The following is a 20141-nucleotide window of genomic DNA, read 5'->3' on the forward strand; positions in this document are numbered from 1 at the left end:
CGGATGTGCATCTCTTACTCTTGCACTGTCCATTTCCCTCATGTCGTCGTAGTGCCACATATTTCTCCCCAACCAAGGCAGCTTGCATCAGACTTTATTACTATGTCTGGACTGTCCCCAAAAACAGCCTTCCCCTTCCAAGTTCCTCATCCACCATTCCAATTCTTCTTTTGTCTCTACATCCGAAGATACCCTCTGTGGATAACTGACACCCTTGCAAAGGTACCTGGCTTTCAATCTCTAAAGCTCGATAATGTAATGGAGATGAAAAATCTGCCAGTATTGAAGCGGACAGAAGGACTAATATTCTGGCAATCTGGCGTAAAGTAATCCAGTCACACTTCCGCATTTTCATTATATCAGTTTGAATCTTTAGCACCTTCTCCAGTGGTAACTTCAATATACATTCCAACGTCCAAAAACACCATACTCGCTGGCATTAGACAAGAGGTCTTCCTGTTCACTACAAATCGTAGATCCTCCAAAATACGCACCTTGCTCTCTGACAATCATAATCAAAACGTCACCCAAGTAAACTATTAATCAAACTCCCCTTGATCTCAGCCAAGTTAAAATCGGTTTCATTACTTTGTTGAGACTCCAAGGTGCCAATGTCAAAGCAAACAGCAGACTCTTGAATCTTCACATCACTCCCTTCAATAGGAATCTCAACAGATGTCTCGGTTCCACACATATAGGGACTGTCAGGAATACATCTTTAAAATCTATACATGTCAACCAATCTCGCTTTTTCAAGAGCTCTCTCAACATGTGCATTCCTTCCATTTTGAAATGGTTGTACTGTACCCATTCGTTCAACTCTTACTTTGATCACTGGTCTCATCCCTTTGCCTTTCTTTTCTACTAAAAATAGATTGCTCACAAAACCCTGTACTAGCTTGCCTGCTTTTTCTAAAGCTTCCTTCTCTAGAAGTCCTCTTACTTCCTGGTGTACCAACTTTTCTTCTGAAACAAAGGTGTTGGCCACCTTGTCTGAAGTGGCTCTTCTACAAAATCTATCCAAAAACCCTGCACTGTCTGTAATGCCCATGGGTCTATATCTCTTTCCATCCGTCTAATAAAAATTGGCGAGTCTGCCACCCAACTTTTTTTCTATACACAAAAAGAGTCTTTTTCCAAATCATACCTTGTTGCCTTGCTCTCCTTTATCCTCTATATGGCGCTCTTCCCCTCTTCCTCAGGGGATAAAAACCTGGTGTCTGAAATCCAGAGTGTCTGTATCCACGGGTAAAAGACACCTGTGTATTGAAAAATCCAGGGCCCGGGAAATCGGCCCGCATTCTCCTGGCCCCTCCAAAAACCTTCCTGATATCTTTCGTCACCTTCTGAATCAAATTAAAGGCACTACATAATTTGCCGTTTCCCCTCACAAACTCATCTCCAAATTTACATGCCTTTCGCCTCTTGACCTCTTTGCTCACTAATTCTGCTAGCTTTGGGTCAATCTTCATTAGGAGACTTTTCCTCTGTTCTGCACACAATGCTGCATTAGTGTTCCCGAGCAAACATATTGCCGTGGCACCCATTGCAGTAACTCAAACGTCAGCCGCCTCTTCTTTTAAATACGCCTCCTCACACACGTCAAAGATTTTCGTTAGTGGTACCAAAACGTCTAACAGACGATCATGGCACCCTTTTAACACTTAACCCAAGCCCCTTCGAGGGTCTCTTCCTGACTTGCTGAAAAACCTAATCATTTTTACACAGGCCTTGGACTCTCAGATCATTGTCTAGTTCTTACTTCTTTTGGCATTTCGCACCTGATCCAGTATTCCACATATTCAGCCACATGCTGTAGCGAAACCCATTGGGGTGATAATGGATGTTGTATACTATGTGGATCAAACACGTAATCCACTCCTCCCCCCAAGAGGTCTCACTTATACTTTTTCTCCAGCATTTGTTGAATTTCATCTTTTCTTTTTCTTCAACATCTGTCTCCTCCAAACCTGAGGAACACGAAGTTATAATATCTTTACTGCTGGAAGACTCATCATAAGCCACCGCTCTGTGATTCCTCTTTCTGGCCTTTTCATTCAACTCCAAATGAGTTGCCCTTTTACTTTCCTTTACTCCATTATGTCCCTTCATTTATCAACTCCTTATCCTTTACCAAATGCTTTCTTTTTTGGGCCACATTACCCCCTTTCTTTCCAGCTGCTTTATCAGCTACCTCTTCCACCAGCCAAAACTGTTACTCATCTTGCTTACTGCCAAATTTTAATTCCAATCTTTCCACACAATCATCCAATTATTTTGCCCAACTGATTTGCCACTGTGGAAACTGCCTTATTCACACAATCCTGCACCTTGTCACCTCAATTAATTTGAGGAACCTGAGCTCTCCATATTCTACTTCACCAATATGGACACTTATCAATGTCCCTAAAAATTACTCTAACACCACATCAATTACTTCAAATATTAACCAAAATACCAGACTATGCTCTCCGTCACCTGCCTCACACAACGCTGACCCGAACTGCCAAAATTAACACATAACAATTGCCCAAAATATGGCCGCCCAAAACCGCTATTTTAACATGCCATTTTAAACCAATCCAAATAAGCCGCCCGTTTATCTTCCTCTATACAATGGCCTCCACGGTTCACCTCCACTCAGCAGGCCATTAATAGGTGAGACGCGTGCCCAAAAATAAGCAATTTCAATGTTTTTTTACTTAATGTTCTTAATTCTTAAAACTAGCTTTTGTACATTCCACTAATGTTCCACTGAGCGGATTCCAATCGTAGCTGTTTTTCACAGAAATTGTGCGCGACACGCTCGCACATTCAAATTTGTCACTATGTCTTTATTTTCATAGTGCGCGTCTACCACGTTCAAAATAAGCCTTCCGTGTTTGTAGACGCATTTATTTTCTGAACTTCCGTGTCTTCAAAAGACACTATGAAGTCCAGCTACAAGCGATCTATTCAAACATATCGCATGTGCTCCATGTTGCACGTACAGCTGTCCATGTTCATTTCAAGCAAATTGCACGTGGTCCATCTACCACGCAATTGCCTTTGTAGTTGCCGGCCTTGCGGCTACAGTGCAGTGTTCAATTGTCCCACAACGGTCATTTACCTATACTACGGAAAACACAATCCTCAGATACTAGCTTCACTTACCTCGTCAAGTTATTATTCCTCAAAAAAACATTTAAAAAAATGTCAATACCCCTCAAAATGTATAATTTAATTCTCTCACTCTTTAAATAAATTCCATGGCACACTTAGCAAACAGAAAAATCTGCATAAATAATCCACATATTTCATGCTAGAATACTTTGTTCAACCAATACCCACCTTATTAAATCATTAACCATTCTTTTCCCATAAAACTATCATTCTTAAAATCAACACAGCAAAGCTGATACTTATCTGGAAGTGTGCAGCAACAAAGAAGGAAGATAGCTGCCGGACCTGGGTTTATATAATGGAGTAGAATGTTTGAAGATTCTTGCTCTAAGTTCTATGTTTACTTCAAATTGCTGCTGCGAGTTGGCAATATAGAGGATATGCATAATACTGGCCTCCGTATCTCGTCATAAAATTCAACCTTGTGAATCGATCATTAGACTGCAAAGCCTCACTACTGAAATATAGCAGGACAACAAAGGCTCCTACCAACTCACTAAAAGCCCATCTGAAATTTAGCTTTGAGAGCCAGGCAATCCGGTTGAATCAAATAACAAGCGCTATTGTGTCCCTCCAGAGAGAGGGGATCAGCCTTCTGTACAGGGGACGTTTCATATTCACCCTTGAGAAAAGCAATAAATTGGCAATTGAGGAAGTCCTCAGGGGAGCAAGACTTATTACTAGATACCTCTGCTCTAATTCAGACCAGGTGTGACTCTTACCAGGCTGGAAAGCCACAACCATATAAATCTGGAAGCCATAAACACCCATCCTTTACAGGCAACACTTAGCACTACCAATAAAAGACTGTAATCCAGCCTGGGTTGGCCAAGGAGGAACAGAGGAATGCAGACTATACAGATATAGAAACGAAATCATGACTGCACTAATTCTGCTGCCCCCAACTAGACATCCAAGGAAAACTACTGCTCAAACTGACCTTCCTTGCTCAAAGGATGCACACGTGCCAGGAAGTATCCTCAATATGTTTCACAAATGCTGCACCATGGGTCCTGGTCAAATGTGTTAATGAACGCAGGCGGCAGCCTGATGCCGCACCCTGCCATAAGCAAGGACAAAAAAAAATAATAAATTACTTTTTCTGTTCCGGGCAGGACATTTGGCCTGGGTCTGAGAAAGGGATCTAAAAAGTGAACCGTACCATGTACAGCAATTTGATTCTTAATTTGGGGAGGTAAAAGGCTGAGGGAACATACCAAGTATGCTCAGGTATTCAACCTGTGAATAAGGACAGGGATTAAAACACATTTTAAGCTATTTTAACAATGCACTGATTTTCTTATTCTCATATTTGCATATTGCACTTTGAATATTTAAATTGCTACTTACTTGCTTTTATGCTGACCAAGCAAAGTTTAGTACTCTAGCATATATATTGCGCACACACACACACACACACACACACACACACACACACACAAAACGCCAGGTGGAACGAGTTGGGAAAAGAGCCAAACAGGGGGCAAGGGAAGCGACATGAAGAGAGCGCACATGCTCTCAAATGGAGTCCTTAAAACCAAAAAACAGCTCCACTGAACAAGTAAATCAGTAGGAACACAGATGTAATACTCCTGCGCAAGAGAAACAATGGGGAAGAAAGAAACTTATTGAAACATTAGGAGACAAATGTGACTGACAGAAAAGCCATCCAATCATGATTAAGGGGATAACGCAAATCCACCTTTATGTATTTTGAAAACAATATGGTCTGGTCAGAGAGCTAAAGCGTTCTATAGCTGAGACCTGAAAAACAGGCAGGCATAAGTGAAGACATCAGTGCCACAGACCAATGGCCCTGGCTGCTGTCAAAGAATCCGATTTCACAATTGCTACTCGACCCACTGCCTACCAGAAATTAACAAAGGAGCTTGCCAAATGTACAAAGCATATCAAAAGGAGCATGCTAAGTGTACAAAGCATATCACAGGTCAGGCCTTAGATCGCATCACCACTTCGTTTTTGCCCGTGTGCACTTGATCTACGCTCAGGAAGTGCTCCCAGTTACTTAAGATCTCATGTGATGATGTAGGACTCTGGCACCCACCAACTGAATTGACTGCAGTGCTTCTCGAGCAATAAGTGCTTGGTGCCTCTCGCAAACATCTGGTCTGAAAATAGGTTATACTCTGCACCATTAGAGAAGTAGGTGCCCTCTATAACAATGGATTGCAATTCTGCAGCCCATGACTGCAAATTGTAGTTTTGCAGTTGACCAAATGGTGCATAAACAAATTTTCTATTGCAATGCATGTACAATGGACACCAACTGTCTCTACTTTCCCCATATGGGTGTTTTGGTACACCTTCCCTAGTCACATTCTACTGTACCAATACATGATGCTTTTCACTAGTTCGTTAATCCCTCGCCTTAGTATCACTCTACCAACACTCAGTGGTCTCCAGATTACTCCTAATAACCATCTTCCACATCTACATCCCAACCAGGATGAATGCTTAGCAAACTCTGGAGCTAAGCAACCAATCTGCAAACATTCAAAATATTAAACTACATCTGAATGTGAAGACCATCTGCAATAAGACAGCCGTCATCACAGATCATAAACGTTCACACAATCCCTCTTCATTTTAATGCCATCACAAGGACTTTGACTTACCCATAATTATTGCACAATATTAGCTCGGTCTACTGCTCATCTTGCAAAAAAAAAAAAAAATCCTTGCCAGTCATGACAGTGTGCTACTCCAGCCATCATCCATCTTCTTTGGAATACCTAGGCATAATAGCCAGGGAATCCATCAAAACAGACTGCACTCATCCAACATCGCCCCCATTAAATCATTCTTGACAACCTGGATACCATTCTTGACAAAGCGAGTGCCTCATGTCCAGTCCACACCGTAAGAGGTGCAAAACTGAATCAGGAAATCATAAGCAAGACATACCCATATCCCTGATTGATCACTTTCTCTCTCTTCAGTGCACTCACCACAATTATGCAACAAGCTTCTCAATTTCACAATATAATAGTCGGTCAAGGAATCAAAAGAGGTGGCTCCTCGTGGAATACTCTGGAGGTGCCTATGAGATGTACATAAGCAGTAGAGGGGCATTTATATCAACACTATATACGTGTAGCTCTGCAGTAGGAACATTTGTACACCTATTGAGGGATTCTATTCACAGAAAGGCTTTCAGGAATGACAGCCACAGCTATGTAGCACAATTGGGAGGGGAGCTTGCTGAAAGAAACCTCCACTAAAGAAGTGAGAACCCACCTAGGTAGTGGAAGCAGAGGGTGGAGAAACCCATTCGGCCACAAACGTGTTCTACTAACTTCAGAACACCACACCTTCAGCCCTGATTATCTTTTTGACTCCCTCTAACCAGAAGTATGCAACTGAAGAGAGAAAAAATAAATATAAAAAAAAAAGCCCACTTCTAACACCCTCAAGGAATATGCATTTGCACTTAATGCACTCACCTTGCTTACACCCAGTATTTCTAAAAACCTAATACAAATAAATAATTGCATCCGCACCCAAAACGCCTCTCGCACAACTAAAACTTTTCCCCTTTCTTCCTCACCTAGATCCCAGTTCTCTTGTCTGAGTAAAAAAAAAAAAAAAAAGAAAAGTTACAGGGATGTTATAGTTAGGTTCACGTATTACCACACAAACAATGGAAATTCTGCATACTTCGAGTTATAACTATGTTAAGAAACTAACTGATAACCTAAAAGTTACTTTACTGCAAGAGTTGTAGTTTCTTCAGAAAAGTATAACTATAACTGCTGAATTTCTATGGTTTTGCGTGGGTAAAATGTGAACCTAACTATAACATCCCTGTAACCTTTGTTTTTTTCCTGTGAATTTCTGTGTTTAACGTAAAGTAATATAAAAATACTGTACATTAAAACAACCACTGCTGTGCATGGCTGAACCCCCTACATGCACCCAACCCTGTGCCGCGCATGACATTTGGCCAAGAGCCACATGGTGTGTAGGTTGATGCGCATGGCCTCCCCACCCCCCCCCAAATGGGCTGCGGATAGCTGCAGATCCACATCCCTAGATATCTAGTTTTTTTCTCCTTTAATAACTTCAAAACTGCTGAACAGATTTACACTAAATCACAAAAAGCACGGTTTGGGGACCAAGCTCTAGCTCCCTGGCAAATCTGTGTAATTCTGTATAGTGATTCGAGGTGTAGCTGTATCTAAAGACTGCAAAATCCCCATAGATATAGAATGGGGAAAAAAAGAGTTTCTAGCTCCCCGCTTGACGGATCACGCCCAAAACTTTCCATGCACAACTAAGCAAAGAAGGAAAAATTGTGAAGATTCAGAGCCAGAATTATTAGCAAAAAAATAAAAATAAATAATAAACTTTATGGGAAAAGTTGGTCCTAACGGCAACTACCTATTGCCAGTAGATGTGTGCGTTATATATATATATACACACACACACACACACACACACATATATATATGTAGATATCACACTACCCCATATCACTAAATATAGCTCCTGCCTCAATTTGCCAGTGCCCTGTACTAGACTCAAAACAGAATAATTATAAGGGAAAAAGGCTTTAAGCTAGCCAATCAGAGAGACTGTATAGAGATGTGCTCCAGAGGAGGAACAAGCAAGATGGACAAAGAAAGCCATCAAATACAAAGCAAGCCAATGAGTGGCAATAACACAAACTAATAATAATCAATACATGGGTTGTGACCCCTTCTACTTTCTTGGTTAGCCCACAATAGGTCTTTCGCTTGGGTTGTCTGGTGGTAAGCTCGACTTTAAAAAAGAAAAAAAGAAAAAAAAAATTTAATAATAATAATAATTAAATAAATAAATAAATAAATAAAAAGCTTGGCCTGCAAGGTTTCAACGATTTTAGACTTCCAAGCTAGTTTTATCCCCTGCAAAGAAATTAAACTGCCTTTGCGTGTAGAAGAGAAAGCTCTTGAATTTAGGGACCATTGTCACTAATGGCCTTAATTTGAATACAACTCTCAACATCTTTTGACACAGTGGTACATGAAACCTTACTCATTTTAATACAGGGGTTTCTTAATATCGCAGGTATAGCCTCATCCTAGTTAAATTACGCGTGCAATATCGTACAAAATTTGCTTAATTAAGCTCGAAGATAGAATCCCACCTCAAGTGAGGTCAGTTTAGGGATCACCTTATCACTTCTCCTTTTAACTTTGTACATACTCCCTCTTGAACAAAAGAATAAAGAGAAAGATATTTGTGAGTTGTACTCTGATGACTACTAATTAACAGTAGATCAAAGTGGGGATTTTCATAACCTTTAATTGCCTGATCGTTTAAGAGATGTCAAAAGTTGAATGTACGCCAGTCATTGAGAGAGCTTTTGAGCTGTCAGCTGGACATACCTATTCATCCTCCTGCAACACCCCTTTGGGTCAAATTTCATTACGTATATAAAGCTCATACTGACCTGACAGCGTATGTTAGAGTGGGTACAGCAACAACCAGATCATTTCCTGTGGCGAAGAGCACGCAACAGGGGTACCCATTGTCTCCCCTGTTTGCCACTGCAATAGAACCATTAGCTGAATGGCTTAGAATTCATGCACAGGTGACGGGTTTGAATTGGGACCTAGTCTCTCAGGCAGAATTGCTTTATAAGTGGCCGCCGCTTTGATCTTTTTAGCAGACGCAGAGACTTCTGACCCCAGATATTTGAAGAAACATCTGGGCTAGTAGTCAACCTGAGCAAATATCTCCACATGCAAAACTTACAATGGGCATCTGATATACCAACAGTCTACCTAGGTTCTAAATACCTAGGACTAAGTGTCACATGTGACGCTACGAGTGCCAGGACAATGAACATTCAGCCACTACTAGACAGACTAGCAGGAGAAACCAAAGCCTGGTCCACGCTCCCGTTATCTCTTGAGGGGAGATCAGCCATTTTTTAAATAGTATCACTCCTCCTCTTTCTGTATCAGTTACAGAACTACCACCAAATACTGCCAAAACTCTCCTTTCTAAAAGTGAATTCTATGATCAGGAGCTTCAAGTGTAATCGGGGCACAGCCCTCACTAACTGTTTCAAATCCACGTAGGGTGGGAGCATAGCAGATGTAGATGTAGAACCATTATAGGGCAGGGGTGTGGAATTCCTGTAGCCCGACGGCCGAGGACATATTGTTTGGGGTCAAGGACAAGTCAAACCCTTTGACTGCCAGTTTACAGTTCCACATTAAAGAGCAGGGACAGGAATTGCCTGCAGTTGAGATAATGTGTACATATGTTAATGCTGTTCAAAATTGTATTTAAGGTTCATTAATGTAAAGCATTATTAGGGTGTGCATGTTCTAAATAAACGCTGTAAGCTCGGACTGCACCGACAGTGGTTCCAGTATAAAAATAAAAAAAGAAATTAAAACATGTGCACACGTTTGCAAAGTTTAAAATAGGCAGCATAGAATGCTCCCAGATTGCTCTCTGATAAATTGCACATTTTTGCAGAAACTTGAAAGCAAGATTGATTATTTTTTGCTTTCAAAATAAAATGTTCACAAAAAAAAAAAAGAAATGCAACTAGGAAAAAAGGTTTTGGATTGTGCCAACGTAGAATTCTCCATAAGAGTGGGGTGTTAGCGTTAGCCAACATATAGAAGTCAGGTGTTAATTAACAGCTTAAATAAATAATAACTGGCTCTTTATAAAGAGTTGCTTAGCCTGATGGAAAAGGATAATATTGCCTGATGGTTTTCACAAATGGGATAACATTAGGATCTCCACCTGGGGGGGGATCTGAAGGATATCATAGCACTCAAATCATATCAGATTTTACAAGGTGAATACGCACTACAATGTAGTCAATTCTTCTGTTCCTTTCAATTAGGACAAGCCATACTTGACAGAATTCGAAAATCTCCCCGAAATCAACCCCTCCGAGGTCAAGCTGCTTCTGAAGAGAGACTAGGTGACCATAAGATATCCCAAATCTATTGTTCCCAATATATTAACACACCAGACAATTTTCCAATGTTGCGTGCTGCATGAGAGCGGGACCTAGGCACCCTGGATGACAAGGAGTGGACAGAAGCAAAGGCGTCCCTGTGACACACACCGACGGCAACACGCATTTGTCTCATCCAGTTAAAATATACACATAGGACCTACCTGCGGGTTGTGGAAGGTCTGCGGGTTCAATGCTCAGGCAGCATTGTTCATATGTTATGTTTTCAATCTTTTGCAAAACTCAATGAAGGAAAAAAAACAAAACATTTAAATGCACTCAAATAGCCCGTTTCTAAACAGTTGTGGAACAGACTATGTACTCATAAGCAATGATCTTGGTACTGTATCTTTAACAAACTGGCCAAGAAATGCTGGTAGTATTCTTGCCCCTGATTAGTTGGCTCATTAATTAAGAATGCCATTTGATGCTGGTTACATTTGGTTCACCCCCCTCTCCCCCCCAATATAAAAATGAGTGAAGTCACCAATGTTTTATCTGTAGGCCATATCCTAAGTTAGATCAATTTGGTTCTTGGGGTACTGCGAGCTAACACCGCAGGCGGTGGTGCCATCTAGCTTACAGTAATTCCCATCAGCCTAAATGGGGCTCCCTAAAGAAAGGTCTGCTAAGTGGAAAGGGTACGAACAGTAGTGTATATATTTTTTCTCCAAGAAACATTTTAAAACATAGAAGAACTTGGATTGATAACAAGTGAACAATATAATATATACAACGTATTTTGCTTAGTCTAAAAAGCAGTAAAACAAAGCCTACAAAACTCACAGGTCCTTTGGCATACCATGAACTAACCAAAAAAATCTGCTCCAATGAACAGAATACAGTAAAGAGCAAAAATTATCAGTGACCAGATGGCACTTAAGCAGATCTGAGGGGGAAATGCTGAAAATGGCCTAAGCACAAAAAATAAATAAATAAATTTTACAAAAAAATAACATAAAAAAAAAAAAAGGTGGAACACATTCCCAATAGGAATGCGAATACAAACAAGCATTTGCAATGCAACAGGTCTTGCATTTGCTCGCGTTAGTGCTATTAGCGTTGTAAACCCCTAACCTGACTTTTCTTGCCACACAAATTGAAAGAAAGAAAAAAACTAGCGCGATCGCGCTATGTAAAACCCAGCGCAAAAGAGCTGCGTGGAAAATAAAAAGATAAAGTAGTCCGGAAACCATGCTGAAAGCATGGAGCCGCATATGTTTTCAGTACTTGGGCGGTGCGCTCGAGGAGAGCTAAACACCGGAAAAGGCATAACGTATGCATGCCTTTCACTAATTAAAATGAAGCAGATTTTAAAAGGCAAGCCCACGAACCAATGAAAGTGACAGGTGTGACATGGGAGTGGTTAAAAGCCCAAAGAGAGATTACAACAGGGGACGGAGCGCTTGTGCACTCGACCCTAAAAAAGGGTTTAAATAAAATCAACCACAATGTGCAGTAAGATTTAGCATCCAATTTTCAGGACTAATCCGAGCCTTACTTAACTTTACTGACCCTGGCATAAGCCCCATTATAAATTATGTTTTGATCTGATGTTATGTTCCTGACAATTTGCCGTGTTCGTAATCTATCTGCTCTTGTCCTGTGCCTAGAATCTGTGTTCTGGAAATAGTACACATTATAAGTAAACTCAACTTTAATTTCAAAGCGAGAGAAGATCATTACTAATTTTGTGCTGATGTCCATCTGGCATGCCTTTTGGTGTTGCAAGTGCAATAAACAGCCAGCATCTCCTAAACTAGAGCCACCTTTACTGCAACATACTGATTACTTACAACATATACAATATAATTGAAGCCAAAGATTCAACGGGCACGAAATCAAAATAATTGCCTCTGCTTTAAAAGGTAAGCAAAGCAGCTTCAAGGTCGAGCAGATAAACATTATTTTTCAACGGCAGGTACTAAGAAGTCAAAGAAGAGCTAGGGAAGGACAAGGTGCTTCAATGGGACCCAGCAGCAAAGAATTAGGGAGCGACTTATACAAGCTTCGGGGCAACGACCTCAGGAAAAAGAGGGCTCCACAGGCGAGGACGGCATTAGCAAACTCAGCAAGGAGAGGGCTAGTCTGCAGATAAACCCTGCAACAGGGAGTTTAGAAAGGAGACAGCTCTGCAGAGGGTCACTGACAAGCTTAGGCGCGCTGAAACAATGAGCTAAGGAAGGAGAGGTCTCTGCAGAGAAGCACTGAAACAATGAGCTAAGGAAGGAGAGGTCTCTGCAGACGAGAACTGAAACAATGAGCTAAGGAAGGAGAGGTCTCTGCAGACGAGAACTGAAACAATGAGCTAAGGAAGGAGAGGTCTCTGCAGGCGAGAACTGAAACAATGAGCTAAGGAAGGAGAGGTCTCTGCAGGCGAGAACTGAAACAATGAGCTAAGGAAGGAGAGGTCTCTGCAGGCGAGAACTGAAACAATGAGCTAAGGAAGGGAGAACTGAAACAATGAGCTAAGGAAGGAGAGGTCTCTGCAGAGAAGCACTGAAACAATGAGCTGAAGAAAGCTCTGCAGAGAAGCACTGAAAAAATGAGCTAAGGAAGGAGAGGTCTCTGCAGACTAGCACTGAAACAATGAGCTTAGGAAGGAGAGGTCTCCGTAGAGAAGCACTGAAACAATGAGCTAAGGAAGGAGAGAGCTCTGCAGACGAGCACTGAAACAGAGCTAAGGAAGGAGAGAGCTCTGCAGACGAGAACTGAAACAATGAGCTAAGGAAGGAGAGGTCTCTGCAGAGAAGCACTGAAACAATGAGCTAAGGAAGGAGAGGTCTCTGCAGAGAAGCACTGAAACAATGAGCTAAGGAAGGAGAGGTCTCTGCAGAGAAGCACTGAAACAATGAGCTAAGGAAGGAGAGGTCTCTGCAGAGAAGCACTGAAACAATGTGCTAAGGAAGGAGAGAGCTCTGCAGACGAGCACTAAAACAATGAGCTAAGGAAGGAGAGAGCTCTGCAGACGAGCACTGAAACAATGAGATTAGGAAGGAGAGGTCTCCGCAGAGAAGCACTGAAACAATGAGATTAGGAAGGAGAGGTCTCCGCAGAGAAGCACTGAAACAATGAGATTAGGAAGGAGAGGTCTCCGCAGAGAAGCACTGAAACAATGAGATTAGGAAGGAGAGGTCTCCGCAGAGAAGCACTGAAACAATGAGCTAAAGAAGGAGAGGTCTCCGCAGAGAAGCACTGAAACAATGAGCTAAGGAAGGAGAGGTCTCCTCAGAGAAGCACTGAAACAATGAGCTAAGGAAGGAGAGGTCTCCGCAGAGAAGCACTGAAACAATGAGCTAAGGAAGGAGAGGTCTCTGCAGAGAAGCACTGAAACAATGAACTAAGGAAGGAGAGGTCTCTGCAGAGAAGCACTGAAACAATGAGCTAAGGAAGGAGAGAGCTCTGCAGACGAGCACTGAAACAATGAGCTAAGGAAGGAGAGAGCTCTGCAGACGAGCACTGAAACAATGAGCTTAGGAAGGAGAGGTCTCCGCAGAGAAGCACTGAAACAATGAGCTTAGGAAGGAGAGGTCTCCGCAGAGAAGAACTGAAACAATGAGCTAAGGAAGGAGAGAGCTCCGCAGAGAGGAACTGAAACAATGAGCTAAGGAAGGAGAGAGCTCTGCAGAGAAGCACTGAAACAATGAGCTAAGGAAAGAGAGGTCTCTGCAGAGAAGCACTGAAACAATGAGCTGAAGAGAGCTCCGCAGAGAAGCACTGAAACAATGAGATTAGGAAAGAGAGGCCTCTGCAGAGGAGAGTCGCATTGACAAACTTTGGAAGGAGAGGGCTCTGCAGGGGAGTCCTAAGGTAATGGATTTAGGAACAAGAGGGCCCTAAATAGAAGCCCTAAAACAATAAGCTTAGAATGGACAGGGTTGTGTTGATAAGGACTGCATCAATGAGTTTAGGAAGGACATAGCTCCATTGGGGAACACTGCAGCATTGATATTAGGAAAGACCGGGTGCTTCAGATGGGTCCTGCAGTAACAGGAACAGCAGCAACGACCTCGGGAAGAACAGATCTGGGCCTCACAGTGATAAGCTTATAAAGGCTAGAAGTCTTTATGCTATGTTTGGTAGGGGTGCCTCCCCCACCACACGAGCTATGTTAGTCCTAGACTTGGAATAAAGGGAATATACTGCTGTTGCCCAAAAACAGTGGTTCTTTATCTCGCATCTTTCTCAAATACCATAAAAAAGTACACACCGAATGTGTATTGCTTCATTGCCACGCAAAAAAAACAAAAAAAATTGACTCCATGGTGACTTCATGGCTGCTGGAAAAAGAATCTTGCATACGACTGAAAAAAAACTCTAGGACCTCTATGATAGAGCTTCTACTCCAATGAACATAGCATGAGAATTAGATAAACGTGTCATTAACACTGCAGCAGCTGAAACCTGAAATAAAGTAAAGGACACGTTAGCACCTTCAAGAGAGCTGAAGGTAAACTACTATTGTATTCGAGATAGTTTGGCCAGGCTTCAAGTAAAGAGTAACCTTCAAAAATAGGTCTTATCGGCAACCAAGGGTATGAGACTTCCTACAACACAAACACGACCTGCTCTGACAACCTAACTGGTCATTTGTGATTTCAATAATTGTTTCCTTATTACTAAAATTCAGGCACTGGCTACAAATCACGTGCTTGACTACTGAAATTGGCTCAGTGAAGTTACCTGCCACCCTGGGGGCCAGGTCGCACTCTGCACTACATGGATACTTTACTTCTAAAGTTATGAAAACAATATATTTAATAGCGGGTGTATTTGTTTGATGTATACCCGTTTCTGTATGTTGGTGTACTCATTTCAGTTTCAAACAGGAATAGTTTAAGCATACTTCCCCGTCTTCCAGTAGTGGCGGGGGGGAGGGGATGGGGCACTGGTACTTAAGTCACAATGTTTAAGAAGCGCGGGCAAACTGTATTTCTCGGGCTGCGCATCAGCAGAGCCCACAGTCTGAACTTCCTCTTTAGCACATACCAGGAGCTTACAAAGGCCCCGAGCCAAGCTCTTCCCCAGCCTGAGGCAGAGAGCTCTACCTCGGTGACCCTTCCGACCCAAGCCAGGTGTGCACAAGTCAAAGGATAAGCCCAACTTTCTCGGTTAAAGAATGAGTCTGTTTACAATCTAGGTACGTGCTAAAAAGAATGACAATAAAAGCTCCACGTTGAAAATACATGATACAAATATGAACTCTTGCGCACTGCAGTCAGGCCCTTATGGGGCACCGCGGCAGATGACAAAATAGAAGTTATATATTAAATAGTTTTTCTAGAGAAGTGCAGGTACTCTCCCTCTCAAAATAAAAAAGTGCAGGTACTCCGTAGCGGACAGTACAGGCCCATTTAAAGCACTGCCCCAAGGTATGCAATGACGGAAACAAAGCATGAGTAATGTCCAATATGGACAAAAATCTTTCGATTGTGTGCTAGGTTGTGTTAATGGCTGTTGTATTGGCATCGGGAAAGGTTGTCTCGTTACTCACCTGTACAGTTCTGTTCTCTCGCTGATCCCTTCTTTTCCGGTCATGCTGCGAGTGGTCGACGCAGATGGGACATTCTCTTAACACATCACAGACATCTTAGAAGTCACATTGCTACAGGTCACCATAACACGGTGGGTGCCGTCATTATTTAAGAGAACACGTGCACTGCAGCAACTGAACGGACCGAATTAAACTTTGGGGAAAAGAGCTCCAAGTGATTTGGCTGTGAAAGTAAAAACCTACAGGAGGCAGGAAGGATTACAAGTACAGAAAAAAACGACCTTGTCGCCCACAAGAAAACTGGTCTGAGTCAGTCTGCATTTCTACTTTATATATGCTAGTGCAGCGGCTGAATGTAGATATCATGGGTTACTTGTATATTGACTAACAACGGCATCATAGAATCTGTAGTCCAGAGTCCACAAACTGCAATGAAAAAAGCAAGAACATTCCTGCTCATAAAGGAAAGATCTGGATAATCAAATTACAGTAATTAAAAGCAAGTTGCTGTAAATAGATATATCTCATTACGTACGAAAATTAGACAACTAAGAAATGGATCGAAGGAGCATTTCTAGGCAGTCAGGCACTGTATAAAGTATTTTACTGGTGTGTAACCTAGAAAATTATGAGCCACAATACTAATATATTCTTAGAACACAGCTCGCAGAACTATAGAACAGGGTACTACCATGGGGTATAATGCGCATGTAGAAAAACAAACGAAGTAGTCTGTGGTCAGGAAAACTCAGACATTACAACATAGTCCCACCTGCAATAAAGTGATCTTCAGCACAGGTCCCATAACCTTAAAGCAACACCCAGACTACACATTTTTTATTATCTCCAGACTAAACAACCTCCCTTCTAGCCAAACAAGCCACAAGTATATCTAGTCACATACACCAGAAAGAAATGTATAGTTGCGAACGACACAATGACAGCAGGACAAGCGGTGAGAAGACTGGAGGTAAGAGTGGAAACTTGCTGCAGGCCAGAGTTAATCCCATGAAGAAGTCTCCCGTAAATGCACAGGGTCCCATAAAACAGGGTTTGAACACATTACTTACACGTAATGACAAAAGTTATTGATTATAAATTGGTGGAATAGCGTAAAGAAACGGCATAAGTATTCGTACTACTGTTTGTTTACAGTTATGATAAAATACAGGACAACAACGGTGCAGTACAGGTTGTAGAGGGTCCCAGACTAGACTTTTTCTTAAGTGCGCTAAATATAGCCATATTCGCTCAAATTTGTTATGAGGGCAGGAGCACAATTCCAGCGGCCCGTCGCATAGCCACATGTGGACAAAACTGACCCGGGACATAGGGTCGTCTGCAAAGGTCAGTTAGGAAAAAAAAAAATCATACATGCAGCTGCGTTGCCTGGTCTCAAAGAAGTGTGCACTTCAAATCGGGAAGAGAAAATGTGTTCTGAAATGGCAGCCGGATTCCCACTCTGGACAAAACATTCAAATGTATAAAAAATAAAAAAATACAACTAGGGTAGATTCTGGCCCAGGGCTCCACTAAATGCAACTACCCATGTACAAAACATTCTTAAGACGCGCAATTCTTCACAAGTATAGCATTTTAGGAGGGGAGATGCATGCAATACAGAAAGCTCTATCCTCCAGGCATGCATGGGTACTTAGCATAAATCCAGGGTTGATAAAATACGGCTTTGGTGGGTGATGTAGTCAAGGTGTCCTAGAAGCAAGGGTTTTGTAAATTCAAAAACTCAAAACAGGAAAGCATGTTCCCAACCTACCATACCATTGTAGGAGACTAGCTTCAATTTATCTTCCCAGAAAAAGAAATCCTGAACCAACTGGATACTCATACTCAAGAGTTCCAAGTGCACATTCATGCAATTTCAGGTTCACACAGCTCTTTCTTACAGTGAAGAAAGCATGTTAAGATTTGGTGTGCAAACAATTGAATGCCAAGACACAGTCACGGCTTGGTTGCCTTGGCACCCACTAATCAATGTTCAGATCATTATCGTATAATGACCGATGAAAATGCTTTGCATTCATCAAAAACTCAGCAGTCAGTGATCTAGAGCTAGATCTGGCTCAGCTTGCCAAACTGACAGCTCCACTCTTACCTAGTAACAACTGTCAGACGCCAAGCATAAATTCTAGCAGTACTTGTTTAATGACAATAAATCATTGCCAGGTCATCTGACTTCGGTCACCTAGCTCGCAAAGCTAGCTATGGAGTTAGATAATCAACCAAATGGCATTAAGGAATAGCTCTGCACGGCGCATCTTGGCTTGTCGTCGAGGCAATAAAACGAAGATAGTCCTAAGTTTAAAAAAAAAAAAAAAAAAAAAAAACACGCACAGCAACAAGTACTAAGCCAATCGGTGTGCGTTGGCTGCCAGTCTTTTGGTTTTGTTTATGCTTGTTTTCTTTTTCACGTTTTTTAAGAAACTTGACTGCTGAAGAAGCCGCGGAGTTCTCGACAATCTAAAAAACGTCTGGAAGCAAATATTTTAGGAACTCAAAAAGCACACATTGTCTTAGTAGACACTGACACTAAAGGTTATGCATGTGGATGTACTTATTTATGAAAGGGCAAAATGCCATCACTCACAGTAAAGTTATCCAGTGGCTGGAGTGGGCTGACCCACTGCCTATACTGTTTTCTGTAGTGACCAGAAGCAAAATGAGAATGACACTGTATGAAGAGGGCAGGGTGAGGGCACCCCTAAGTATGTTGTACATATTTTATTAAATTCAGAAGATCTCAGCTAACAAAAGGCCTACAAATAGCACTCCACACAGTTGAGAGGATGCTTTTGTGCCAACTAAGTCACATTAAAAGAGAATCTTGTGTCTGTCAACCCCATAATGCACTAAGAATGACGGCATATCAGGCCAGTGACTTAGTCAGATATGATGACCGAGCCAGGATCACTAAATGATAATTTAATTGACTGTGCCCACCCTTCGTAATCCTTTCCAAATTTTAACCATCAACAGGGCTGGCTTTGAGAGTTAGGAACACAAAAGAGTAAGACAGTCTCTTGCCTTATCCTCAAAATCTATTCTTATGATTGCAACTTTCATATTTACACACTCAAAGCACTCCGAGGCAGACACCAACATCATAACACCCCATGCAACAGACCATAATAAACAACTCACTTAAGTTTTAATACACATTTCAGTAGCGTGGACAAGTCTTAGTCGAGATATGCCATAAAATGGAATTCTGGAAGTTCCAAGCCTAAGATATCACATCCCTGCATGAGAACTTTTGGGTTTTAGACAGCTTTAAAGACCAGTTTACGGCTGACGTCATGCAAGTCCAAGAACCCGTTTCAGCCAGGACAACCTAAAGCTAGCTAGCAGGCCTTGTCTGTACCCTATCGGAAGCAAACATCATTCTCGAAGGTGGGGAATAATAGAGGCCTGCTTCCCTTTCACCCAAGCAGGCTTTTAGGACCCAAGCATGTTAGTTACTGTAGTTTTAACACTCTTGCCACTACTGCACATCTTATGAATCACAGTTTGAATCAAACTCCCTAAAACAATTGAAGTACTTTCAAAATGCGGTGACGTAACGTCCATATACTACAATAACCACGCCTACTCCCAGGACGTCAATTCGTAGGCACGTCACTCCCACCATACCGCGCTCAGTAACTGACGTCACGATTCAGTCGTGACATCACGCAACCCCTGACGTCCCTCACCTGATGAAGTGCGCTGATGCCATCGACGTTGGTGCTGTTGAGTAGGTCGCTCCCGCCTTTGCCCTGTAGCATGGCCTCGGCCTCTTCCAGGTCGCCTCCTGCGCAAGCTGCCAGAAATTCGGCGGCGCCATCGAAACGAACGGCCCGAGCCTGTCCGCGGGGCTCAGCCGCCTCCTGGTTAGTGCAAGAAGCAGTCCAGTGCCGTAGCTGCTCCCGCCGCCGCTCCTTGGCTTGCGCCGCCGCCCCCTCCGCCATCTTGTGCCTGGCGCAGCCCCGCCCCTCCGGCTGCTAGCTCTTTTCCGTCTTTTTTCTCCAACTGACCGGGCAGGCGCGATGGCATTGCGTGTCAAGCCACGCCTTCCGCCTTTACGTCACAGCGATGTAGGGCTCACAGTTTCTTGTTTCTGTCTTCTTGTGTCCACGTAATAACGCCTGGCGGGTAGGCGTTTGAAATAATATTTCTGTGGATAGTTATGGTAGAAGTAGGCGAGACCCCATTGTCACATAGGACAAGATACTACGGTTATATTAAAACTTTGTGCATACGGTAGTTCTTTAGCCATCATCTCCACAGCGCGTCCTGTCATTAGGTTTTGAGAGCTGTCGTCTTTTGAAGTAGCGGAGCTCCTTGAGGAGAGAATTGTGGGTTTAAAGCGTGGATTGCGTATTTGTACTGGTGGGTCTCATGAACTGTCCGATACTCAGGTAAACAAGTGTAATAAAAATCCCTCACGAAAATGACAAACTAAGGCTAGGCATTGTAGTAAATATGCCGTCCAAAAGC

At 42.4% G+C, this 20141-nt stretch overlaps 1 protein-coding gene across 1 annotated transcript in view; it reads right to left on the bottom strand.

Annotated features, from left to right (window-relative positions):
• PPP1R12C (protein phosphatase 1 regulatory subunit 12C) overlaps window positions 1-19773 on the bottom strand; it is a 615622-nt gene extending 595849 nt beyond the window's left edge. Inside the window, exon 1 of the mRNA XM_069201799.1 lies at window positions 19358-19773. Within this exon, the coding sequence (XP_069057900.1) occupies window positions 19358-19612 (255 nt within the window). The 5' untranslated portion in view covers window positions 19613-19773. The remainder of the gene's footprint in view (window positions 1-19357) is intronic.
• Between the last annotated feature and the right edge of the window lie 368 nt (window positions 19774-20141).

This window comes from Pleurodeles waltl, chromosome 7 (assembly GCF_031143425.1).
Source record: "Pleurodeles waltl isolate 20211129_DDA chromosome 7, aPleWal1.hap1.20221129, whole genome shotgun sequence".
NCBI classification, from domain to species: domain Eukaryota; kingdom Metazoa; phylum Chordata; class Amphibia; order Caudata; family Salamandridae; genus Pleurodeles; species Pleurodeles waltl.